General features: G+C 45.0%; 1 protein-coding gene and 1 pseudogene across 3 annotated transcripts in view; one reads left to right on the forward strand and one right to left on the reverse strand.

The window, feature by feature from the left end:
* Positions 1 to 22,812, forward strand: part of LOC141203879 (UDP-glucuronic acid decarboxylase 1-like) — a 1,228,705-nt pseudogene that overhangs the window by 430,730 nt on the left and 775,163 nt on the right.
* The window catches only part of LOC141203873 (UDP-glucuronic acid decarboxylase 1-like), a 90,754-nt gene that overhangs the window by 9,600 nt on the left and 58,342 nt on the right, over positions 1 to 22,812 (reverse strand). For all 3 annotated transcript variants that reach the window (XM_073663854.1, XM_073663852.1, XM_073663853.1), the window contains exon 3: positions 20,030 to 20,073. In XM_073663854.1, coding sequence (XP_073519955.1) covers positions 20,030 to 20,073 — 44 coding nt within the window. The remainder of the gene's footprint in view (positions 1 to 20,029; positions 20,074 to 22,812) is intronic.

Here is a 22,812-nt window from a genome sequence, read left to right on the forward strand (position 1 = left end):
GTCTTCTCATGAAAGTCGGCAGTCCTCTATGTGACCTCAGACCAGACCTCTGAATCTTATCGGTGAGTGTACCACACGCTGTCAAGATTCTACTGGTGTGGTCAGTGACAGCAGGCAGTAATGTGACCGTAAGTAAGCGATTTGCATACTTCCGGCCACATTCTGACAAGACGTGCTCGGCCTCGCTCAATTAACATGTATTGGGGCTGAGCAGCTTTTACTAGCATATGACTGCATGTATGCAAAACTTATACTTTTAGTTATGTGACTGCCCGCTCTCGCCAGCGACACCAGAGAATCGAGATTGCAGACTTCTGAAATCTTACAGCGTGCGCTATCACATAGAATGACTGCAGCCTTTCATCAGAGGAGCAGACAAGTCCTATAACTAATACAAGTATATTGTATTGTCATAATGTGGCCTAGGCTGGTTATATTCAGCACTGCAGGCTGTGCACAAGGCATGACGGAGTCCGCCTCTGTCATCAATTTTATTACAAGTCTGCAGTAAGGGTGAGATCAGACAAAAGTGTGGACAAAACTCTTCCCAACAGCAGTGACCAATGGCTACAGGATTTGTTAAACTAAATTTTGTGGCCTTTGGCCACTGAAGGTTGGAAGTGTTTGGGTCGCACCGTATGCCAATTAATCGGTCCAGGAGTGAGATCAGAGATAAGCTGCCTAACTAACCCTTAGAAGGCAGTGAGACGACCGTATAAATCAGACTGCAATGCATGGAGTGGCCAGCTGGTCTCCCATATATTTCTATGAAGCGGTCACGCCTGGGTCAGGAGATCCTCCGGCCAGTCCATGCATTTCTGTCTGATCTTGGTCTGATTTATACAGTAGTCTGAATGCAGCCTTCAGGAAAGAAAGACCAAACACAGCAAGGTCTCACAAGTAAAGCAGACGGCAGGAAAGAAGAGTTTTGGTCATTCATTATTTAGGCTACATTCAGACAAAAAAAGATCAATAAATGGGTCCAACAGGTGTCACCTCAAAAAACATGAACGGGACCCTCTACATATCCCACAAAAGGAGAGCAGAAGGAACCAAGTGACAACTGAATGAATCATACAAGAAATAAACGTGACATTCAGACAAAGTGGATTTGTTACAGATTCAGTGGGTACAATAACTCACATGTAACAAACTAAAATTTAGCAGCATAAAATTACCTGGAGATTTCTGGCAAGATTGGTCTTAACTAATCCCTGGGGCGTGTTTATATAATCTTCCTGGCGATTTTGGATCAGAAAACGTCGGAAAAATAGTTTCTCAAAAATAGGAAGAGAAAAAAAAAAACAACACAAAACTATGTCACTCACCCCGTGACTAAAAAGTTATTACTTTATTACATCTGGGCGGAGGAGACAGAAAATAGAGCGACGTCCGTATCACAATGCCAAGCACTTCATGCAGGCTGAATTTAGCGCATGGAGCGTGAAACAGCCGCCGCTCTTTCCTGTCTCCTCCGCCCGGATGGAATCTAGGAATCATTTTGAAGCCATGGGGTGAGGGCCACAGTTCTTCAATCTTCCTATTTTTGATGTTGCCGGTCTCCTGTTCAGCACCACATGTGGCTATGTTATGACTGACTCAGGAATTAAAAAACGGTTACACTTTATACCAAGAATCAATAGTACACGTAAGAATAAGCATCTTTGTAATATTTCTTATCAGAGAGATTTGCTTCTTGCTCCGCCAAAATTGTTAAGTCTACCAAAATTCTGAATGTAGAAAGGAGGAGCTAGAGATAGAAGGAGAGGAGGAAGGAGGAGCTGTATTTCCATAGAAGCTTAGCAGCAGCACCTGCCATCTTCTCTCAGGAATGGAACACTCGCCCTCACTCAAGACACATTTTACCTCAGAATTGAGAATTTTGATAAGGACTGATCAATTTTGGCAGAGAAAGAAGCAGATTTCTCTGATAATACTTATTACAAAGTTGTTTATTTTCATGTGCACTATTGATTTATGAAACAAAATTAAAATGTCAGTTACGCTTTAACCCCTTACTTACCGGGGACGTATTAGTACGCATATTTGCGTACCCCCCGTTCAGTGAGGGCTGCTGCGCTGAGCCCTCACTGAACGGAGCACATGTCAGCTGATTCTTACAGCTGACATGTGCCCGCAACAGCCGCGGGTGGAATCGCGATCCACCCGCGGCTGTTAACATGTTAAATGCCACTGTCAATCTCCGACAGCAGCATTTAACGCGCGCTTCCGGGTATCGCGTCATAAGCCTCGCCCACCGGCGACCCCGTCACGTGATCGCGGGTCGCCGATGGGCGTGCATGACAACCCTGTGGTTGTCATGATCTTGTCGCTATGAGCGCCACCTAGTGGTCGGCGCTCATAGCACAGGACCATTTCTGCTGCATGCAGGGGACCTGCTCGTCCCCTGTATGTAGCAGAGGCGATCGGACAGTTGCTGCTTCTAGTCTCCTATGGAGACTATAGAAGCATGCAAAAAGTAAAAAAAAAAAGTTTTTAAAAAAATATAAAAGTTTAAAATCACCCCCCTTTCACCCCATTCAAAATAAAATATATATAAAAAAAAAAACCACATACACATATTTGGTATCGCCGCGTTCAGAATTGCCCGATCTATCAATATAAAAAAAGAATTAATCCGATCGGTAAATGGCGTAACAAGAAAAAAATTCTAAACGAGAAAATTACGTTTTTTGGTCGCCGCAAAATTGCAATAAAATGCAATAACGGGCGATCAAAACATCGGATCTACCCCAAATGTTATCAATAAAAACGTCAGCCCGGCACGCAAAAAATAAGCCATGAACCATCCCCAGATCACGAAAAATGGAGACGCTACGGGTCTTAGAAAATGGCGCTATTTTTTTATTTTTTTTTTACCAAATTTTGGAATTTTTTTTCACCACTTAAATATAAAAGAACCTATACATGTTTGGTGTCTATGAACTCGTAATGACCTGTAGAATAAGAAGAGCAGGTCAGTTTTAGCATTCAGTGAACGTGGTAAAAAAAATAAATAAAAAACAACTGTGGTATTGCACTTTTTTTGCAATTTTACCGCACTTGGAATTTTTTTCCCGTTTTCCCGTACAGGATATGGTAAAACTAGTAATGGCGTTGAAAAGTACAACTCGTCCCACAAAAAATAAGCCCTCACATGGCCATATTGACCAAAAAATAAAAACGCTATGGCTCTGGGAACAAGGGGAGCAAAAACGAAAATGCAAAAACGGAAAATGCTCCGGGGCTTAAGGGGTTAACCCCTTCATGGCACTGGCCGTACATATACGGCGCTGCAGGAGGTGCGTTCCGACAAAGCGCGGTGTACGGCAGGACGATTGTGTGGGCTCATACCGATGGCCGGCGCAGTTAAACGCGGGCGTCAGCTCTGTATGAGAGCCTACACCCTGCGGCAACGCCCACGATTGGTGCTAGCACCGATCAAGGGCGTTTAACCCCTCTAATGCTGCTTTCAATAGTGACAGCGACATCGATCGGCAAAGCAGAGAGCTCCCTCTGCTCAGATCTGCACAATGCCGCTGAACAAAACGCAATCAAAAAGTCGAAGGTAAATAAAAATTCATCTTGTCCCGCAAAACACAAGCCGCCATACAGCTCCAGCAACGCAAAAATAAAAAAGCTATAGCTTTCAGAATACAGAGATGCAAAAAACAATTCTTTCTATAAAATAGTTTGTGTAAACACTGGAAAAAAAGAAAATGCTGTATCGCTGTAATCGTACTGACCCGAAGAATAAAGTTATCTGATCACTCACCACACCGTGAATGGCAAAAAAAAAAATCCCAAGAAACAAATTTCTGTATTGCTGGTTTTTGTTCATTATGCCTCCCAAAAATTGGAATAGAAAAACGATCAAAAAATGTTGTACCGAAAATGGTATTAATGAAAACGTCAACTCGTCCCGCAAAAAACACACATGACTGTCGGCCGAAATATGGAAAAATTATAGCTTTCAAAATATGGTGATGCAAAAACTTTTTTTTTTTGCTAAAACTAAAGTCTTTTAGAGTGAGACGGCACCCAAACAAAACAAAAATATATCAATCTTGTATCGCTGCAATTGCACCGACCAGAAGAATAAAGTCGTCTAATCAATTATATCACACGAGGAATGGCATAAAAAATAGATACAACCGATTCTTCACCTGCTGTTGATTTGTTCATTTTGCCTCCCAAAGATCGCAGTAAGGCTCAGCTCACATTTATCCTTCACACTGCACTGAGCACTTACACCGGGATTTCTGTGTGAATATCTGAAATATGTGATTTAGGTGAAAACCCCCACGGAAGATTCCCTATAGTGAGGCAGATGGAGGCACTCTGGCCTATGATCCAGCAGTGCCAGTCTTTTTAAGCGCATACACATAAGCGTGGCCAACCACACAGTTTTGTGCACTTCTGAAAAGGACACCGCTGAACAGAGGCCAGACGGAGTACAGAGTAACTCTGCTGCCTCTTTATAGTGAACGGATCAGTCGGGGATTTCATCAGAATCACGTCATTCGGAGATTTAAATGGAGACCCCGATGCAAGTGCACAGAATAAATGTGATCCCAAATATTGTGTAAAATGTTCCCAACAAAAGCTTCAACTCAATCCAAAAAAAAAGCAAGTCTCCACTCAGGTAGTCATCTGTTAATGGAAACATAGGGAGCTTTCACGTTACTAGTAGCACAAAGGCTCTGGAAAAGTGCTATGGCTCTCTCCACCCCTCAAAAGAAATCCAGCAAATTCTGTACTCCCAAATCCTCATGCTGCCCCCTCCTTTCTCAGCCCCACAGTATGCCTAAACTGTAGTTATCATTCACATTTGGCATTTCTGTAGCGATGGGAGCCCGCTTAATTTACAGGGTACATGTCTCCAGAAGCCTGAGCTGGGCACAATGTGTGGGTACTGCAACGTACTGGGCACTACAACGGCAAATTTCACTCAGCAACATACACTGCTGCTCGTTTCTGGCAAACATTCATGGAGTCAAATTCGTGACTTCACCTGTAGATAAATTCCCAGAGGCGTGTAATTTCCACAATGGGGTCATTTGAGGGGGATTCTGCTCTTCTGGCACATAGGGACTTCTGTATATGGAGTCTGCAAACTATTATACAATATTTTGTTCTCCAAGAGTCAAATAGCGCTCCTTCCCTCCAGCGTCTCGTCATATGGCTAAACCACATATGGGGTATTGCCCAAATTCAGCAGAAATTGTGTGACAAATTTTGGTGCCATTTTTACCAATTTCCCCATGTGAAAATGTAAAATCTGGAGCTAAAACAAAATTTTTGTGGTAAAAAAGTAATTATATTTTCTTTACTGCCCAATGGTATAAGGTTCTGTGACACACCTGTGGTGTCAATTAATCTAGGCGTGCATCAATCATATTAATTGAGAGGTATAGTTTGTAAAATGAGGTCTATTATGGGGAGAGGGGGGTTTGTGGTTCTGGCACCTTGGGGGCTCTGCCAATGTGACATGGCACCCTCAAACCATTCCAGCAAAATGTTCACTACAATATGGTGCTCCTTCCTCAAGAGGGATAGTTTCCAAAATGGAGTCACTTGGGGGGGGTTTCTGCTGTTTTGGCATGTCAAGGGGTCGTCAAATGTGACATGGCATTTGCAATCTGTTCCAGCCAAAACAACAGAATTCAATTAGGGCTCCTTCCCTTCCCAAACAGTAGTTTTCCACCACATTTGGGGTTTTTGGTGTACTCAGGACAAGATTTCACAACAGACTGAACTGTCCATTTTCTCCTGTTACCCTTGTGAAAATTAAAAATTTGGGGCTGAAGTAACATTTTTGTGGGAAAAATGTATATTTTCATTTTCATGGCTCAACGTTATAAAATTTGGTGAAGTACCAACGGGATTAAGGTTCTCACTACACATCTAGATAAAATCCTTGAGGGGTGTAGTTACCAACTTGGGGTCACTTATGGGGGGTTTCCACTGTTTAGACACATCAGCAGCTATGCAAATAGTACATGGCGTCCGCCATCTATTCCAGCCAATTTTGCGTTCCAAAAGTCAAATTGGCGCTCCTTCCTAACCAAGCCCTGCTCCCAAAACAGTTTTCACCACAAAATTTGGGGCTAAATGAACATTTTTGTGGGAAAATGTAAATTTTTTTCCTTCCACATTTCTTTAATTCTTGTGAAGCACCTAAAGGTTAATAAACTTCTTGAATGAGGCATTGAACACCTTGAGGGGTGCAGTTTTTAAAATGGAGTCACTTGTGTATTTTCTATCATATATGCCTCCCAAAGTCACTTCAAATATGATGTGGTCCCTGAAAAAACAAAACAACCCTCTCCCCCAAATGTTTCAATAATCATGCTGATTTAAAGTAAAGTAGACATGTGAAAAATGTTCCATATTAACAATTGTGTGTTTAAGGGCATAAAAATTAAAAGTTTGGAAATTGGGCAAAAAGTGTGAACATTTTGCAATTTCCGATATTTTCACAAATAGCGAACAAATTTTACCACCATCATGAAATACAAGGTCACGAAAAAACAAAACAAAAAACAATCTCACAATAACTGAGACCCGTTGAAGCGTTTTAGAGTTATTACCACATAAAGTGCCACTGGTCAGAATTGTAAAAACTGGCCTGGTCATGAAGGTGAAAACAGGCTGGGGAGGGGAGGGGTGTGAAGGGGTTAAAGGCTTAGTGCCCACAATGCAGAAATGAAGCAGAAATTCTCCTGAGTATTTCTGTATCTCCTTGGCAGAAAAACGCATGCGTTTTTTACATGGATTTTTGACGCGCATTTGATGCGTATTTGACATGCGTTTTTCCAATGCATTGTATAGGAAAATCTGCATGCAGAAACGCACAAGAATTGGTCATGTCCGTATTTTTTCTGCGAGTAAAATCTGCGCAGAAAAAATACGGACCATGTGCACAGAACTTTCAGAATGTCATAGGAAGTCATGGGATAAGGTATGCAATGCGTTTCTGGAGCGTTTACGCGCTGCAAATATGCACCAAAAACGCATCGTGGGCACACAGCCAAACAATTATATTTATCTCCATGTGTTACTCCATTAATTTGATTACAATTACTAGAAAAGAGGATAGTTTGGCATTACATTAGTTTCTCAAAAATGCTCAAAAGAATAGAATTTTTATTTCATTTCTATATGTTAAGGCTTTTGAGGTTCTTAAAAATGCTCAATCTTTCAAAAACCGCTAGCAATTAGAAGTAGTAATATGTACATTCTTCTGGCATTTTCCACCAGAAAGACGCTGCATACTGTGGCGCCCTGCTACGCATTGGTGCCACAGAACCCAGAAGGCTGCATGGATGGACTTCTCCACAAGAGGCCCCCACACATTCACACACCTCCACCCTACCACCTCAGACCAGCAGAGGGAGCCATTAGCGATATATAAAGGGAGGGTGGAGGCAGGCAGCTCAGTTAGTGTGCAGTGTGTGTTCAGAGACAGAGAGAAACACAGCTCAGAGTTGAGCAGAGAGCGTGCTGACACTCAGACAGGAGCACGCTGGCTGCTATGCTTAGGCGAGCCAAGGCCTACAGCACGTGTGAAAGCCTAGTGAGGGCCTTGAGTGGGCCGAAGGCGAGAGGAGTAGGAAGAAGTAGTGAGGGGGCAGAGGAGCATACCAGGCTCACCCCAATATATATACCGGACACCGGGTCCGCGCCTACAGGGACATTTATAGTCAGTAGGAACCACCGGAACCCCTGGAGGACTACAGGTCCCAGGATCACCGAATGCTGACTACAGTACCAGGGCTAGGAGACACGGAGGCCCCAGCGTCCAGGGAGAGTGATCTCCAAAGAGAAGGCCCTACCACCAGGTCAGCAGGTGCAGAGTGAGACAGTAACCAAGCTAGGCCTAGCTCCAGGCAGGTCGGAAGCTTAGAGAGTAAAGCAACGGATCAGGAGGCCCTATACCCGCTCACTGGGGAGAGTCCAAAAGTGTGCCCTTCACCTGGAGTACCCTGGACCGTGCCTGCAGCATCACCAGTAAAGGTACTTAAGCTTACCTCCGTGTGAGTGTCTGTCTTTCCTCCGGGACCGTCCTGCCGTCTCTCCCTTGCACCAACATCCATTACACGCCACGCTGCCCTGAGGCCCGCTCCACCTGTGGGGCGCCATTCCATCACAAGCTGCTCTACCATCTGCCTCAGAGGACTGCTTCGCAGCGGCGGCTCCCTCTAGCCGCAATCCACAGGTGGCGCCACGAACTTTCCAAATCCCCTATATATTCCCCCTTTTACTGACCGCCCTGGGTCACGGACCGGGCCAGCCACCGTGATATCCCCCAGCTACCGGAGGCCCGGCTGCCGAGTATCCCACGGCCCCGGGGGTGCGTCAATACCTTACAATGCAAGTCGATCAGAAGGCTAAAAAGATGTCCGGGCAGAAGATCTGACAATTACCTGGTGCGGTGCTGGGAAAGGTTGACTGGTGGAGGTGTTTGACCAGTCACACACAGTCATCTAATCGCAATTGTAAAGCCAGGCTCAGATTCATGAGGTGTACAAAAACAAAAAACAAACCCGACGAACTTTATTTTTTTTAATCATTTAAGGGAATGTGAACCTATGATCGTTTGATTGCTTATATTATATACTACAATACTGTGGTAGCTCAGTCTCCATAGCAGACCATGAAATTCACTAATTACCAAAATACTGTGATATTGCAGAAATTAGTGAATATCATGGTCTCTCAAGGAGACAGAGCTTCATAGGAGTCCAAATAACTCGGACGAGTTTGTGTCTGTGAAAAGCATCAGACAGCACTCAGATGCCATCAGAGTGCAGTCTGATTTTCACAGACCAACTGAATGGAAGAGGTGGAGAAACTTTTTTTCTTCACCTTCGAGAAAATTGGATCACACTCTGATCAGAGTTTGATCAGCGGGCGATCAGAGTGTGAATAGCATAATTGAACAGATTTTCTCGGATGAGATAAAAACTGTCATGTGACCCTTGCCTTAGAATGCAGCACTAGTGGGCATGCTCAACTGCCACTTTATGCATTCCCCACCAGTCAGCCAGAGAAAGCAGAGTACAGTCCTCTAGGGAATGAATGGAGTGGCAGTGACTCGCCCCCTGGGCCGTGGGGTACCCGGAACTGGGCCTTCTAGCGTACGGTGCTGATGGGGGTAGTAGTGGCAACCCGGTCCTGTGGCTCAGGGTGGTCAGACCAATGCTGTGGCAGTCTATTTATAGATGTTTTGAATGTCTGACTACGCCACCCGTGGATTGCGGTCAGGGATAACCGCCGCTGCAAGGCAGACCGCTGAGGCTGGGGTTGGTGTGCAGCACAGGGGTAGGATAACTCCCCACAGGAAGAGTGTAGCCTCAGGGCAATGTAGGTGGATGCTGGGGGTGATGGTGCAGGCGCCGCATAAATCACACAGAGTCCAATGGTGCAGTCCAGGGTCTTTTACTCACAGTTGATATCCAAATCACTTCTGTCAGCAACGACTGCCCAAGCCGTGCTGCGTCCACCAGGTGAGGGGCTCGGTCAACCCCCAGGCAATTCAGAAGTATGGCACAGGACCCCCTTCTGTCCTTTCTCTGGCCTCTCGTGCCCCACCAGTGACCACACTTCTGTCCAGCTACAGCGGACCGTGTCGGGTAAGCGTTGGCCTACACTTCCCGCTATCCTATATGGTGCCTTCCTAGCAGGTTTGGCGGGGGGTCGCACCAATAAATGATCACGACCTCCGGTTCTTGGCTGAGGGATGATTTACCTCCACCAACTTGGGAATCCGGTACCCTTCCACAGTCTGACCCTTAGTGCTCCGGTTGCTGTCCGTTCTGCTCTCCTAGGGTCCCTTCTGCCTTCTTGTTTCTGGAGCCCTTCCACTCCTCTGTCTCTTCTCCTTCCTTCCTTCTCCTTCTCCTCTTCTCCTCTCTGGCCCCGGCCTTCTCTCTAGGCCTGCCTCGTGGAGCTGAGCTCAAGCTGAGCCACAGCTCCCTGCCAGCTCTCTCTGGCTGAACTACCTCTCTCTTTCTCCACTCCACTACTCAACTTCTACTCCTCACTTAAGATGGCTCCCACCTTTTATCTACTTCTCTGTGTCTGAGCTCAGGTGACCTGCACCCAATGAGCTCCTTCCTATGCTCCAGAAACCGTCCCCTTCTGCTCCTACACCACTGGGTTCTCTCCCCCCTCCCCACTCCAGCCAGGGACATGGTCAGTTGTGCCTGCAATAAAATGGGAGCACCGTCGAGCTGTCCCCTGGAAATGGGGAGTGTGTATGTGTGTATGCAGCTAACTGAGCCCTGGTCCACACTCCATCCTTACCTGGGAGTGGAATATCACACCTCTGGTTGAGGTGCAATACCCCTGTAGCAACCGAACCCTCGGGGCGCTACAGCAGTCACATGTGTACTCCATTCTAGGGAGGGTAAAAGTGCCCCGTTCTGATGATCAATGCCGGGATCAAACAGTTAGACCCCCAGTAAACTGTGGGTAGGTGACAAAAACCTCTTTAAAAGGTCACGTTCAGTATTTAATTCATATTTTACCTCAGTGTTTGTAAGCCAAAACCAGGAGTGTGTGATAAATGCAGAAGTGGTGACGTGTTTCTATTATACTTTTCCTCTGATTGTTCCACTCCTGATTTTGGCTTACAAATACGGATATAAAATACTGACCAAATACTGAACGTGTCAGCATTTTTTGTTTTTATTCACCGCTGTAGTGGAGCTTTAAACGCAAGTCCTCCGGTCATGTATTCACCCTCCGGCTTCTTCACTGTTATTTTTTTGGAAATTAAATACACACATACTTTTTTCCCACAAAAGTGTTGTAGCCTCAAATTTTCTCATTTTCACAAGGATATCAGGAGAAAATGGCACCAAAATGTGTTGTGCAATTTCTCCTGAGTACACAGATTCCCCATATGTGGTTGAAAATGACTTTTGAGGCACAGTGCAATGCTCAGGAGGGAAGAAGCGCCATACTGGAGTTAAAATTTTGCTGGAATGGTTTGAGGGTGCCATGTCACATTGGCAGAGCCCCTGAGGTGCCAGAACAGCAGAAACCTCCCATAAGTAACGTCATTTTATAAAACTAGATCCCTCAATGAATTCATCTAGGGGTGCAGTGAGGATGTTGACACCACATGTGCTACAAAGAATTTTATACCAATGGGCGGTGAAGATTAATCGCTTTTTTTGCCACTAAAATGTTGTTTTAGTTCCAAATTTTTAATTTGTCTAAGGGCTAAAGGGAAAAAAATGGATCTTTGTTTTTTGGGCAGATTTCACTGTTATGGTTTGAAGGTGCCATGACCCACTGGGAGAGCCACTGAGGTGCCAGAACAGCAGAACCCCCACAAGTGACCCCATATTACAAAATTACACCTCTCAATGAATTAATCTAGGGGTGCGGTGATCATATTGACACCACAAGTGTGTCAGAATTTTACACCATTGGGCAGTGATGAAAAAAAATAAATTACATTTGTTTACCACAAATATTTTGCTTTTGCCCCAGATTTTACATTTTTATACAGGGAAAAGGGTAAAAATGGCACCAAAATTTGTCACAATTTCTGCTGAATGTAAAAATATCCCATATGTGGCTGTACAGTACTGCATAGTGTACGGTGAGATTCGGGAGGTAAGGAACGCTATTTGCCTCCTGGAGCACAGATTTTCCTAGAATAGTTTGCAGACTCCAGATACAGAGCCCCTACGTGCTAGACGAGCAGAATACCCCCTCAAGTGACCCCATTTTGGAAATTATACCCCTCTGGGAATTTATCTGCAGGTGTAGTGACGATTTTGACTCCATGGGTGTTTTACATTAACAAGCAGCAGTGGATGTTGGAGTGAAACTTGCAAATCTACTAATGAAGTGCCCGGCACGTTCTACTGGAGACACGTACCCGTAAATTAAATGGGCTCTGATCGCTACAGAAATGCCAAACATGTGGACGTTAAATGTGGTTTAGGCACACTGTGGGGCTCAGAAGGGGGATCATCTGTATTTGGGAGTTCAGATTCGCTGAGTTTCTGTTTTTTGGGGGGGGGGGGGTGGCGAGGAGCCATAGTACTTTTCCAGAGCCTTTGTACTGCCAGTAACATGGAAGCCCCCCATATTTCGAATGAAGTAATGCAGATGACACAGCCGACTGGTCCACTCACTATAATGGGGCAGCAGAGTTACTCTGAACTCAGTCTAGCCTCTGTTCAGCAGTGTCCTTTTCAGAAGTGTACAAACCTGTGGTCGACTGTGCTTTCATGCAAGCCTAAAAAGACGGACACCACCGGATCATAGGCCAGACGGCGTCCACAGTGTCTCCATCTGTCTCACTATAGGGAATCTTCCCTCTAGGTTTCCGTCTGAGTCACGTATTTCAGAGATTTACATGGAAACCCCGGTGTAAGCGCTCAGCGTAGAGCACAGGATAAATGTGCGCTGAGCCTTACTGCGATCTTTGGGTGACAGAATGAACAAATCAACAGCTGGTGAAGATTTAGATTTATTTTTTACGCCGTTCCTTGTGCGGTATAAGTGATTAGACGACTATTCTTCAGGTTGGTGCGATTACAGCGATCGCTGTATTCTGAGAGTTATAAATTATTTTGGCATTGATGGAGCTGTATGGTGGCTTGTTTTTTTGGGGGGGGTGCAAGATGATGTTTTCAGTGATACAATTTTTTATTTACATTCATATTTCTGATCGCGTTTTAGTCCACTTTTTGTTTGGTGGTACGATGAAAAAGTATTGTTTTTTGCCTCCTTTTGTATTAATTTTTTAAAGCTGTTCACTGAACAGGTTAATTAGTTTGACAGTTTTATAGGTCAGGTCATTCCGGATGCGACAATATCAAATGGGTGTACTTTTATTGTTGGTTTTTTAAACAAATACTTCTTTATGGTTAATATATATTGTAATTACACTTTTATTTACTTAGTCCCTATATGGGACGTTCACCTTCAGTAGTCTGATCGCTGGTATAAAGCAATCAAATTTACCAGCACTACAATGCTTTACAACTGTTAGTGCTGCACTGACACAAGCCCCTTACACCATGCTCTGTGCACCCCTTAAACTCTAACCTGGTGATCCAGATGTAGTCATGACAACCTCAGGTCACCATGGCAAAGATCGAGCTCTTATAATGACATCGCGGGGGCACCGATCGTAGGGGAGAGGGAGCTCCCTCCCTACCTTCTAAATGCTGCGATCAATTGAAGCATTTAGGGGGTAAACTGCCGGGAGTGGTGAGGGCACCATTTCTGGCAGTGAGTCGGGCGTCAACTATGATGTTTGCTGAACACCCGGCGGCGATCGCGCACACACACACACACACGCACGCGCACACACACACACACACACACACACATACATACACACACACACACACACACACCACACACACACACACAGACACACACCACACACACCACACACACACACACACACACACACATATACACACACACACACACATACATACACACACACACACACACACACACACACACACACACACACACACACACACACACACACACACACATACATACACACACACACACACATATACACACACACACACACACACACATATACACACACACACACACACACACAGCTCCTGTGTGCGCGCGATCGCCTTGTCGAATCTATACTCCATTGGTCGGGAAGTCTTTCCCTTCCATGAAGAGTATATACTGCAAATGTCGTGAAGGGGTTAAGCACCACTCCAGAGATTAAATTAAAAAAAATGCTGGAGTAGTGCTTTATCAGGTAAGAATGTGAAACTTGAATGAAATAATTAGAAAACCATGCATCATTCCCTTTATATGTCACAAATACTTGAAACTTTGTATTTTACGTGATATACTAAACACATTTAAGCTTGTGTGTAATATGAAGAAATGTGGAAAGTTCACGGGGCATACTTATACTTATTCAAAGGGCACTATATGGAAATATTATCTACACACACACACGTGATCAGTGAGTGAGCATGGAAGTCACACCATTGTGATGTCACCAGAATCCAAAGACAAGATGACAGGGAGAGTCAGAGGTGACATCACAAGTCAGAGGATTCTCAGCCAGGCAGCATGTGAGCAGTAGAGCAGCTCAGGCTACAGAAGGATTTGAGAATCCAGGTATTTAGTAAAGTTTCATCTATGGCAGTTCACTCACATGAGAGGAACATGTACAGTAGTGCCCAACCTCTTTAGGTTTTACTCTGGGTGCACAGACAGCTCTGGGGTCCATTTTAGGTCATCAGAGCGGAATGTACTAGTCTCCTGAAATCTGGTGACATCATGGAAAAAAGGGACCCTCCCTACAGTAATACAATGCAGTAAAGTTTTTTAAAAGGTCATAAATTATTATTATTTTTTTTTCATCCAAAAAGTAAGGGCAGAGACAGTCGGCCATATAACTCGTGCGAGGATTGCATCATAAACCTTGTACTGGTTGTCTGCTCTCCTGACCTGAGCTTGACAACTGCACAGAAATCCATCAGGCTGTCATGCTCAGGTCAGGAGAGGCGCCAGGCCAGCCGGGCACTGTGATGTGATCATCGCACCAGTTATATGGCAGTTTGTCTCTGCCCTTACAAGAACTCTCAGACAGAAATGGGGCTTTTTACAGAATGTATAACACCCCACTCACTAGCACAGTACTATGATATATTGTCAAGTTTCTTTGCTCAAATCGGCAACAAGTAATACGCAAAAATGTGGTAAAATGGAACAAATTTTTTTTTTCTTAAAAGCCTGGTCAACCTATTTAGAGGATCAATTTTTTCCCAACCAATCCAGAGAGCTACAGAATGCCCTATACCAGAGATCCCCAACCTGTGACTCGCAGGCCCATGATGTGTGGATCGTGGTTGTCTGCCAGCTTGATGCATTAGCACCAGGTCCAGTAAAAAGCTATAAAGAGCAGGTCTCCAGACCTGTGACTAGCCCTGCACCGTAGCACAAATCTGTAGGCACATATACCAGCCTTGTGGTTTTAGAGATTAATATATTTAATTTATCTGGAGGTAGGAAGATCCTGCCAGTCACAGGAGATTCTTTCAGCTGGATGTGATAGTGTGGTGGGAGTGCTTGATGCGAGCATACTGAATCGGGGTAAGGTGACAACCACTGGATGCAAGCATACGGCCTCCGTTTAATTTCTATGGGAAAGTTTGGCTGCCATTATAATAGTAATTGGGGATTTGGGTGACGCTACTTTGGGGGAGAGCAGGAGCAGATGTCACTACCCCAAGGTGCATCTGGATGTGGCTCTCCAGATAAGAAAGGTTGAGGACCACTGCCCTATACAGTGTCTATAGCACTGCCATCTCCAGGAGTCCCAAAACAATAAATGGAGAAGTAGTATTCCCAGCGGTCGAACCCCAAAAGAGGAGAGCCGGATCACTTAGCAAGTTATCTATTCACAGGATAAGATGGAACCAAGTACCTAATTCTTACTGCTGCAGTACAAAAGGGGACAGTATGTACTTATTAAATGCAAGACTATTAATTCTGGGGAAAAAAAAAGAGACTTCAGGCTTTGTTACGCGATTACAATATGGACAAATTGTAGTTACTAAGATATTGTATATAAATACATAGATTGGTCACTAGAGGGCAATAAAACCTATATTTATACCCACACTTCACGCCATCCAGTATGAATGGACCCATAGATACATCATTTATAAGGCAGCAGTGATTGAACATTACGCTCTGCCACAACTCCCAAGGAATGCCACGCGGAGTGAAACTGAACAGCATGTATTATCTATAGATGACTTTAATTTCCCACTTTAATTTCCCACTTTACAAAATATCTTTTCAGCAATTTTCTCATTTATTAGTTGAAAACCTCCTTTACATGGAATCTGTCACCAGGTTTTTGCATCTGAATGCAGCATGACGTCATTTTGATAGAATCCCTGTTTTATCTGCAGCAGATCTACAGATTCTCAGAATGCAGAGCTCTACATAATCCCGCCCACACCAGTGTGCATAGGCAGAAAGCTGCCAATCAGTGATGGTGGTGAGAGCATCTACAGAGCGCATGAATATGGACCACTACATGACAGCAGTTTTACTACTTCCCCAAGGGTAATTTCATGCGCATAAAACATTCTGTCCTTAAATGGCAGGTCACCTGCCTCCTAATTTAAATATCGCACCTGCGCAGTCAGTATAGTGGTCTTTAAAAAAAATAAACAAAACAAAATGGCAATGGCGCTTTGCAGCCTGCAGTGGGGCGCAGACTGGCTTCCTAATGCGGCGGTTCGAGGAGTCTCCTTCGGCGGTTGCATTTTTGCCACTCTCCCCCGAATTGGGAGTCTGTTCTTCTCTGAGCCAGCTGTCAAGCTGACAGCCAGCTCACTGAAGGTGCAGCGCCGGCTCCCTGTGTTTAATTGTACGGGGGCAGTGAAACAGGATTTAAAGACAGTTTGCAGCCCAAATATTACATCTGCCCCCACCCCTAAAATGGGTCCTTAAATCCTCTTACATCTGCTCCGACCCCCAAAAGTTTGGATGGGGGAAGATGTAATAGGATTAAATTACACAGTTTGGGGAACGAGGGATGGGTGCGGACACAATATGGGGAGGGGGAAACAGGAGAAATTTGAGGGGGCATGGATGCAGACTCAGTATGGGGATGTGTGCGGAGGCAGTATAAAGATATATTTTGTGCAGGGAATATAGTAAGGGGCAATTATTTATTCAGGGGCTCAGCTTAGAGCAGATATTTTTTATTCAGGAGCATTATAATGACACTGCTATTTTTAAGGGCATCGTGTGGAGTCTGGACAAGATGAAGAAAATAAAGAGAACGACTCCCAGAGACAACATCATCTTTCCGGTACCTGGATATAAATGTTTTTTTGTAATACTGACTAATTCTCATATTTTTATTTATGTTAGGAACATTAAAGGGGTTGTCCAAGTTTGTAATGAGTCTGCAGTCATTCTATGTGACGGCAGACTTCAGAATTCTCACAACGCGCACTGCACACTGTCAGGATTCTCTCATGCCAGCGATTTGCATACATGCAGTCACATGCCGACTAGACGTGTGGCCTTACTCGATGAAAATGAATTGAGCGAGGCCAGACACGTCTAGTCGGAATATGGCCAGAAGTATACAAATCACATACTTGCACTTACATGACCGTCCACTCTTGCCACCGGCAAGGGAGAATTTTAAAAAAGTGTGCAGTGCATGCGCTGTGATATTTCAGAAGCCTGAAGTCACAGAGTGACTGCAGACTTTCATCACAAACCGGACGAGTCCTTTAATTATAAACTGAAGCCCTGTGGCATGCCAGTCCAATCCAAATAGCATTTAATATACCGTCAGGATTCAGCTCTGCTCGCTGGCAGGTTTCATCAGACATCTCATGGCCACTTCACTCATGTGATTTTCATACTTACGGTCATGCAACAACTAGTCTGTTTTTCACTGAGCTTTGAGAGAAATGGGGAGAGCAGCTAGTCGGCACTCGACTAAGCGTGCAAATCGCATATGTGCTAAAGAGGGGGGATCTAGAACGAACCAGACTGTAAATAACATGGTAAAGGCAGTTAGTGAAGATGTAGATAGGCGATACATTCATTGGTAGATACAGTGGGTATGTAAAGTATTCAGACCCCTTTAAAATTTTTGACTCTGTTTCATTGCAGCCATTTGGTAAATTCTAAAAAGTTCATTTTTTTCTCATTAAAGTACACTCTGCATCCCATCTTGGCTGAAAAAACAAAATGTAGACATTTTTGCAAATTAAAAAAGAAAAACTGAAATATCACATGATCATAAGTATTCAGACCCTTTGCTCAGTATTGAGTAGCAGCACCCAAGTTTTTCACACCTGGATTTGGGAATCCTCTGCCATTCTTCCTTGCAGATCCTTCCCAGTTCCGTCAGGTTGGATGGTGAACATTGGTGGACAGCCATTTTCCGGTCTCTCCAGAGATGCGCAATTGGGTTTAGGTCAGGACTCTGGCTGGGCCAGTCAAGAATGGTCACAGAGTTGCTCTGAAGCCACTCCTTTGTTATTTTAGCTGTGTGCTTAGGGTCATTGTCTTGTTGGAAGGTGAACCTTTCCCCAAGTCTGAGGTCCAGAGCACTCTGGAAGAGGTTTTCATCCAGGATATCTCTGCACTTGGCCGTATTCATGTTTCCTTCAATTGCAACCAGTCGTCCTGTCCCTGCAGCTGAAAAACACCCCCATAGCATGATGCTGCCACCACCAGGTTTCACTATTGGGCAGAGGATGAGCAGTGCCTGGTTTTCTCCACACATACCGCTTAGAATTATCACCAAAAAGTTCTATCTTAGTCTCATCAGACCAGAGAATCTTATTTCTCATAGTCTGGGAGTGTGTTTTTGAGCAAATTCTATGCAGGTTTTCATATGTCTTGCATTAAGGCGATATAGTGGATTGAATAAAAAGCGGTCTATGGAGCACTAAAAAGATTAACACTGGAGATGACAGATTGGGGCTAAAAAATAAAATTTAATGAGCCCTTTCCACAACGCGTTTCGATAGTAAACTATCTTCCTCTGGTGCATTGAGGAGAGGCTTCGGTCGGTACACTCTGCCATAAAGGCCCAACTGGTGGAGGGCTGCAGTGATAGTTGACTTTTTGGAACTTTCTCCCATCTCCCTACTGCATCTCTGGAGGTCCGCCACAGTGATCTTGGGGTTCTTCTTTACCTCTCTCACCAAGGCTCTTCTCCCACGATTGCTCAGTTTGGCTGGACGGCCAGGTCTAGGAAGACTTTTGGTGGTCCCAAACTTGTTCCATTTAAGGATTATGGAGGCCACTGTGCTCTTAGGAACCTTGTGTAATGTAGAAATTCTTTTGTAACCTTGGCCAGATCTGTGTCTTGCCACAATTCTGTCTCTGAGCTCCTTGGGCAGTTCCTTTGAGCTCATGATTCTCATTTGGTCTGACAGACAGGTGTGTGCCTTTCCAAATCAAGTCCTATTAATTAAACACAGCTGGACTCCAATGAAGGAGTAGAACCATCCCAAGGAGGATCACAAGGAAATAGGAAATGGACAGCATGTGACTTAAATATGAGTGTCTGAGCAAAGGGTCTGAATACTTATGACCAGTTGATATTTCAGTTTTTCTTTAAAAAATCTCTATATTTCTGGATTTTTTCAGTCAAGATGGGGTGCAGCATGTACCTTAATGAGAAAAGAAAATGAACTTTAGAATTTACCAAATGGCTGCAATGAAAGAGTGAAAAATTTAAAGGGGTCTGAATACTTTCCGTACCCACTGTATATTGATCAATACATTTTCTAGCCATACATTTATTGGATGGATAGATCAACCTAGTGAATATCTAACGATATATCAACCAATGTATCGCCTATCAAGCTTTTCATCATCATCAACCTCTAGAAAGATTTTCTATTTAATAAATAGATGCCTAGCTATATATCCTCACCAACTGCCTTTACCATGCTGTTTACAGTCTGATAAGTTCTGTATCACTATGTATATATATGCTGTATCCCACTAGGTAGGCAGACAGAAAATTAATATTTAGATTATATTTTGATACATTGGCGGCACCGTGGGGTTGAATTTATTTTAATACTAGTAATACCAAATATGTTGGGAGCAATCCTGTGTGCGCTGCGCTCCTATGTGCAGTGGTGATGACTGCCTCTTGTGCACGCTCCCGCATTGGTCCTCGGTACACAGTGGACGGCATTTTGTTGGTTTCATTTTTGAAGACCACTATATTGAATGCGCCGGCGCGATATTTAAAATCAAGAACCACAAAATTTAATTCTTCACTGCAAGTATCATTTTAATCTGTAACAGCGCCAACATGACAATGCCTGTAAAACCTGTCAGCAGAATTTTGCTAATTCTTTAGTAAGTGAAATGACCCAACTATGGTGGCAGAAATGAAATTTTGTATAATACAGATGTATGTATTCTCTCTCTCTCTCAGATTATATATATACACACACACACACACACACACACACTATTACACACTAACCTGACATATTGAAACGCCCTAGTCTGTGATCCTGATCCATATACCTACAGAAGGAAAAACAAAAACCTTATTTACGGTAAAATGTAAGAAAAATGGCTTAATAGATGATAAAACTTTGTGATGCAGTTTGAACAACTCTTGCCTGTAAAAATGAACAACTACAAAAACATTCAGAAGTTCATTAAATTACACATACTTTCAAAAAGAATTTCGCTAACACCTTGAAGGTGCAGAAATGTTTCCCTCCTTGCCTTTAGAGATCCACAATTTTATTAATTATTTTTCCAGTAACATAGCTATATGATGGTTTTATTGAAGTTTTGAATGACAATTTCCGTTATCAAATAAAGTACACTGCATAACGAAAAAAATTCAGAGTTTGATAAAACAAAAACACACACAGTGGGGAAAATAAGTATTTGAAACACTGCCGATTTTTCAAGTTTTACCACCTACAAAGAATGGAGGGGTTTGTAATTGTTAGCGTAGATACACCTCAGACACAGAATCTCAGAAAAAAAAAAAAAGCAAACAATCATATCGTATGATTTTTATATATTTCATGTAATAAAAATGCAAATTAAGTATTTGATACAACTTAAAACTTAAATATTTGGTACAGAAACCTTTGTTTACAATTACAGAGGTCAAACGTTTCCTGAAGTTCTTGACCAGGTTTGAAGACACTGCAGCAGGGATTTTAGCCCACTAATCCATACAGATCTCCAGATCTTTCAGGTTTCGGGGCAGTTGTTGGGCAACATTGAGTTTCAGCTCTCTCCAAAGATTTTCTATTGGGTTAAGATCTGGAGACTGGCTAGGCCACTCCAGGACTTTGAAATGCTTCTTAACATTAGTTGCCCTGACTGTGTCTTTCAGATCATTGCCAAGCTGGAAGACCCAGCTACGACCCATCTTCAATGCTCTTACTGTCAGAAGGAGGTTATTGGCCAAAATCTCGCGATACATTACTCCACATCCATTCTCCCTTTAATACGGTGCAGTCATCCTGTCCCCTTTGCAGAAAAGCATTCCCAAAGTATGGGAGGGCCACAAAGGACGAGGTATGAAGGACGCGGGCCAGAAAAGGACGCGGGCCAGAAAAGGACGAGGGCCAAAAAGTAACAGGTATGGAGGACGCGGGCCAAAATGACCAGGTATGGAGGACGCGGGCCAGAGGACAAGGAATGGAGGACACGGGCCAAAAGGACGAGGGATGAAGGACGCGGGACAGGGGACTTGGTATGGAGGATGCGGTCCAAAAAAGGACCAGGTATGGAGGACGCGGGCCGAAAAGGACCAGGTAAGGAGGACGCGGGCCAAAAAGGACCAGGTATGGAGGACGCGAGCCAAAAAGGACGAAGTATGGAGGACGCGGGCCAAAAAGGACGAGGTATGGAGGACGTGGGCCAAAAAGGACGAGGTATGGAGGACTCGGGCCAAAAAGGACCAGGTATGGAGGACGCGGGCCAAAAAGGACCAGGTATGGAGGACGCGGGCCAAAAATGACCAGGTATGGAGGACTCGGGCCAAAAGGGACCAGGTATGGAGGACGTGAGCCAAAAAGGACCAGGTATGGAGGACGCGGGCCAAAAATGACCAGGTATGGAGGACTCGCGCCACAAAGGACCAGGTATGGAGGACGCGGGCCAAAAAGGACCATGTATGGAGGAAGTGGGCCAAAAAGGACCAGGTATGGAGGACGCGGGCCAAAAAGGACCAGGTATGGAGGACGCGGGCCAGAGGACTAGGATGCGGGTCAGAGTACGAGGATGCGGGCCAGAGGACGAGGTACGGAGGACTCGGGCCAAGGGACCAGGTCTGGAAGTCACGGGCTAAAAGAACGAGGTAAGGAGGACGTGAGCCAGAGGACAAGGACACGGGCCAGAGGACGAGGTATGGAGGACGCGGGCCAGAGGACGAGGACGCGGGCCAAAAGGGACGAGGTGTGGAGGACGCAGGCCAAAATGACCAGGTATGGAGGACACAGGCCAGAGGACCAGGTATGGAGGACGCGGGCCAAAAGGACCAGGTATGGAGGATGCGGGCCAAAAGGATCAGGTATGGAGGATGCGGGCCAAAAAGGACGAGGTATGGAAGACGCGGGCTAGAGGACGAGCAATGGAGGACGCGGGCCAAAAGGACGAGGTATGAAGGACGCGGGATAGGGGACTAGGTATGGAGGACGCGGGCCAAAAAGGACCAGGTATGGAGGACGCGGGCCAAAAGAACGAGGTAAAGAGGACGCGGGCCAGAGGACGAGGACGCGGGCCAGAGGACGAGGTATGAAGGACGCGGGCCAAAAGCGACGAGGTATGAAGGACGTGGGACAGGGGAGTAAGTATAGAGGACGCGGGCCAAAAAGGACCAGGTATGGAGGATGCGGGCCAAAAGAACGAGGTATGGAGGACGCGGGCCAAAAGGACGAGGACGCAGGCCAGAGGACGAGGTATGGAGGACGCGGGCCAAAAGGACGAGGACGCAGTCCAGAGGACGAGGTATGGAGGACGCGGGCCAGAGGACGAGGACCAAAAGGGACGAGGTGTGGAGGACGCGGGCCAAAAGGTCCATGTATGGAGGACGTGGGCCAAACGACCAGGTATGGAGGACGCGGGCCAAAAGGACCAGGTATGGGGGACGTGGGCTAAAAGGACCAGGTATGGAGGACACGGGCCAAAGGACCAGGCATGGAGGACGCGGGCCAGAGGACGAGGTCGCGGGCCACAAAGGACAAGGTATGAAGGACGAGGGCCCGAAAAGGACGAGGGCCAGAAAAGGACGCG

The sequence above is a fragment of the Phyllobates terribilis genome, unplaced genomic scaffold (assembly GCF_046119375.1).
Source record: "Phyllobates terribilis strain yellow unplaced genomic scaffold, ASM4611937v1 Scaffold_125__1_contigs__length_5108534, whole genome shotgun sequence".
Lineage (NCBI taxonomy): Eukaryota > Metazoa > Chordata > Amphibia > Anura > Dendrobatidae > Phyllobates > Phyllobates terribilis.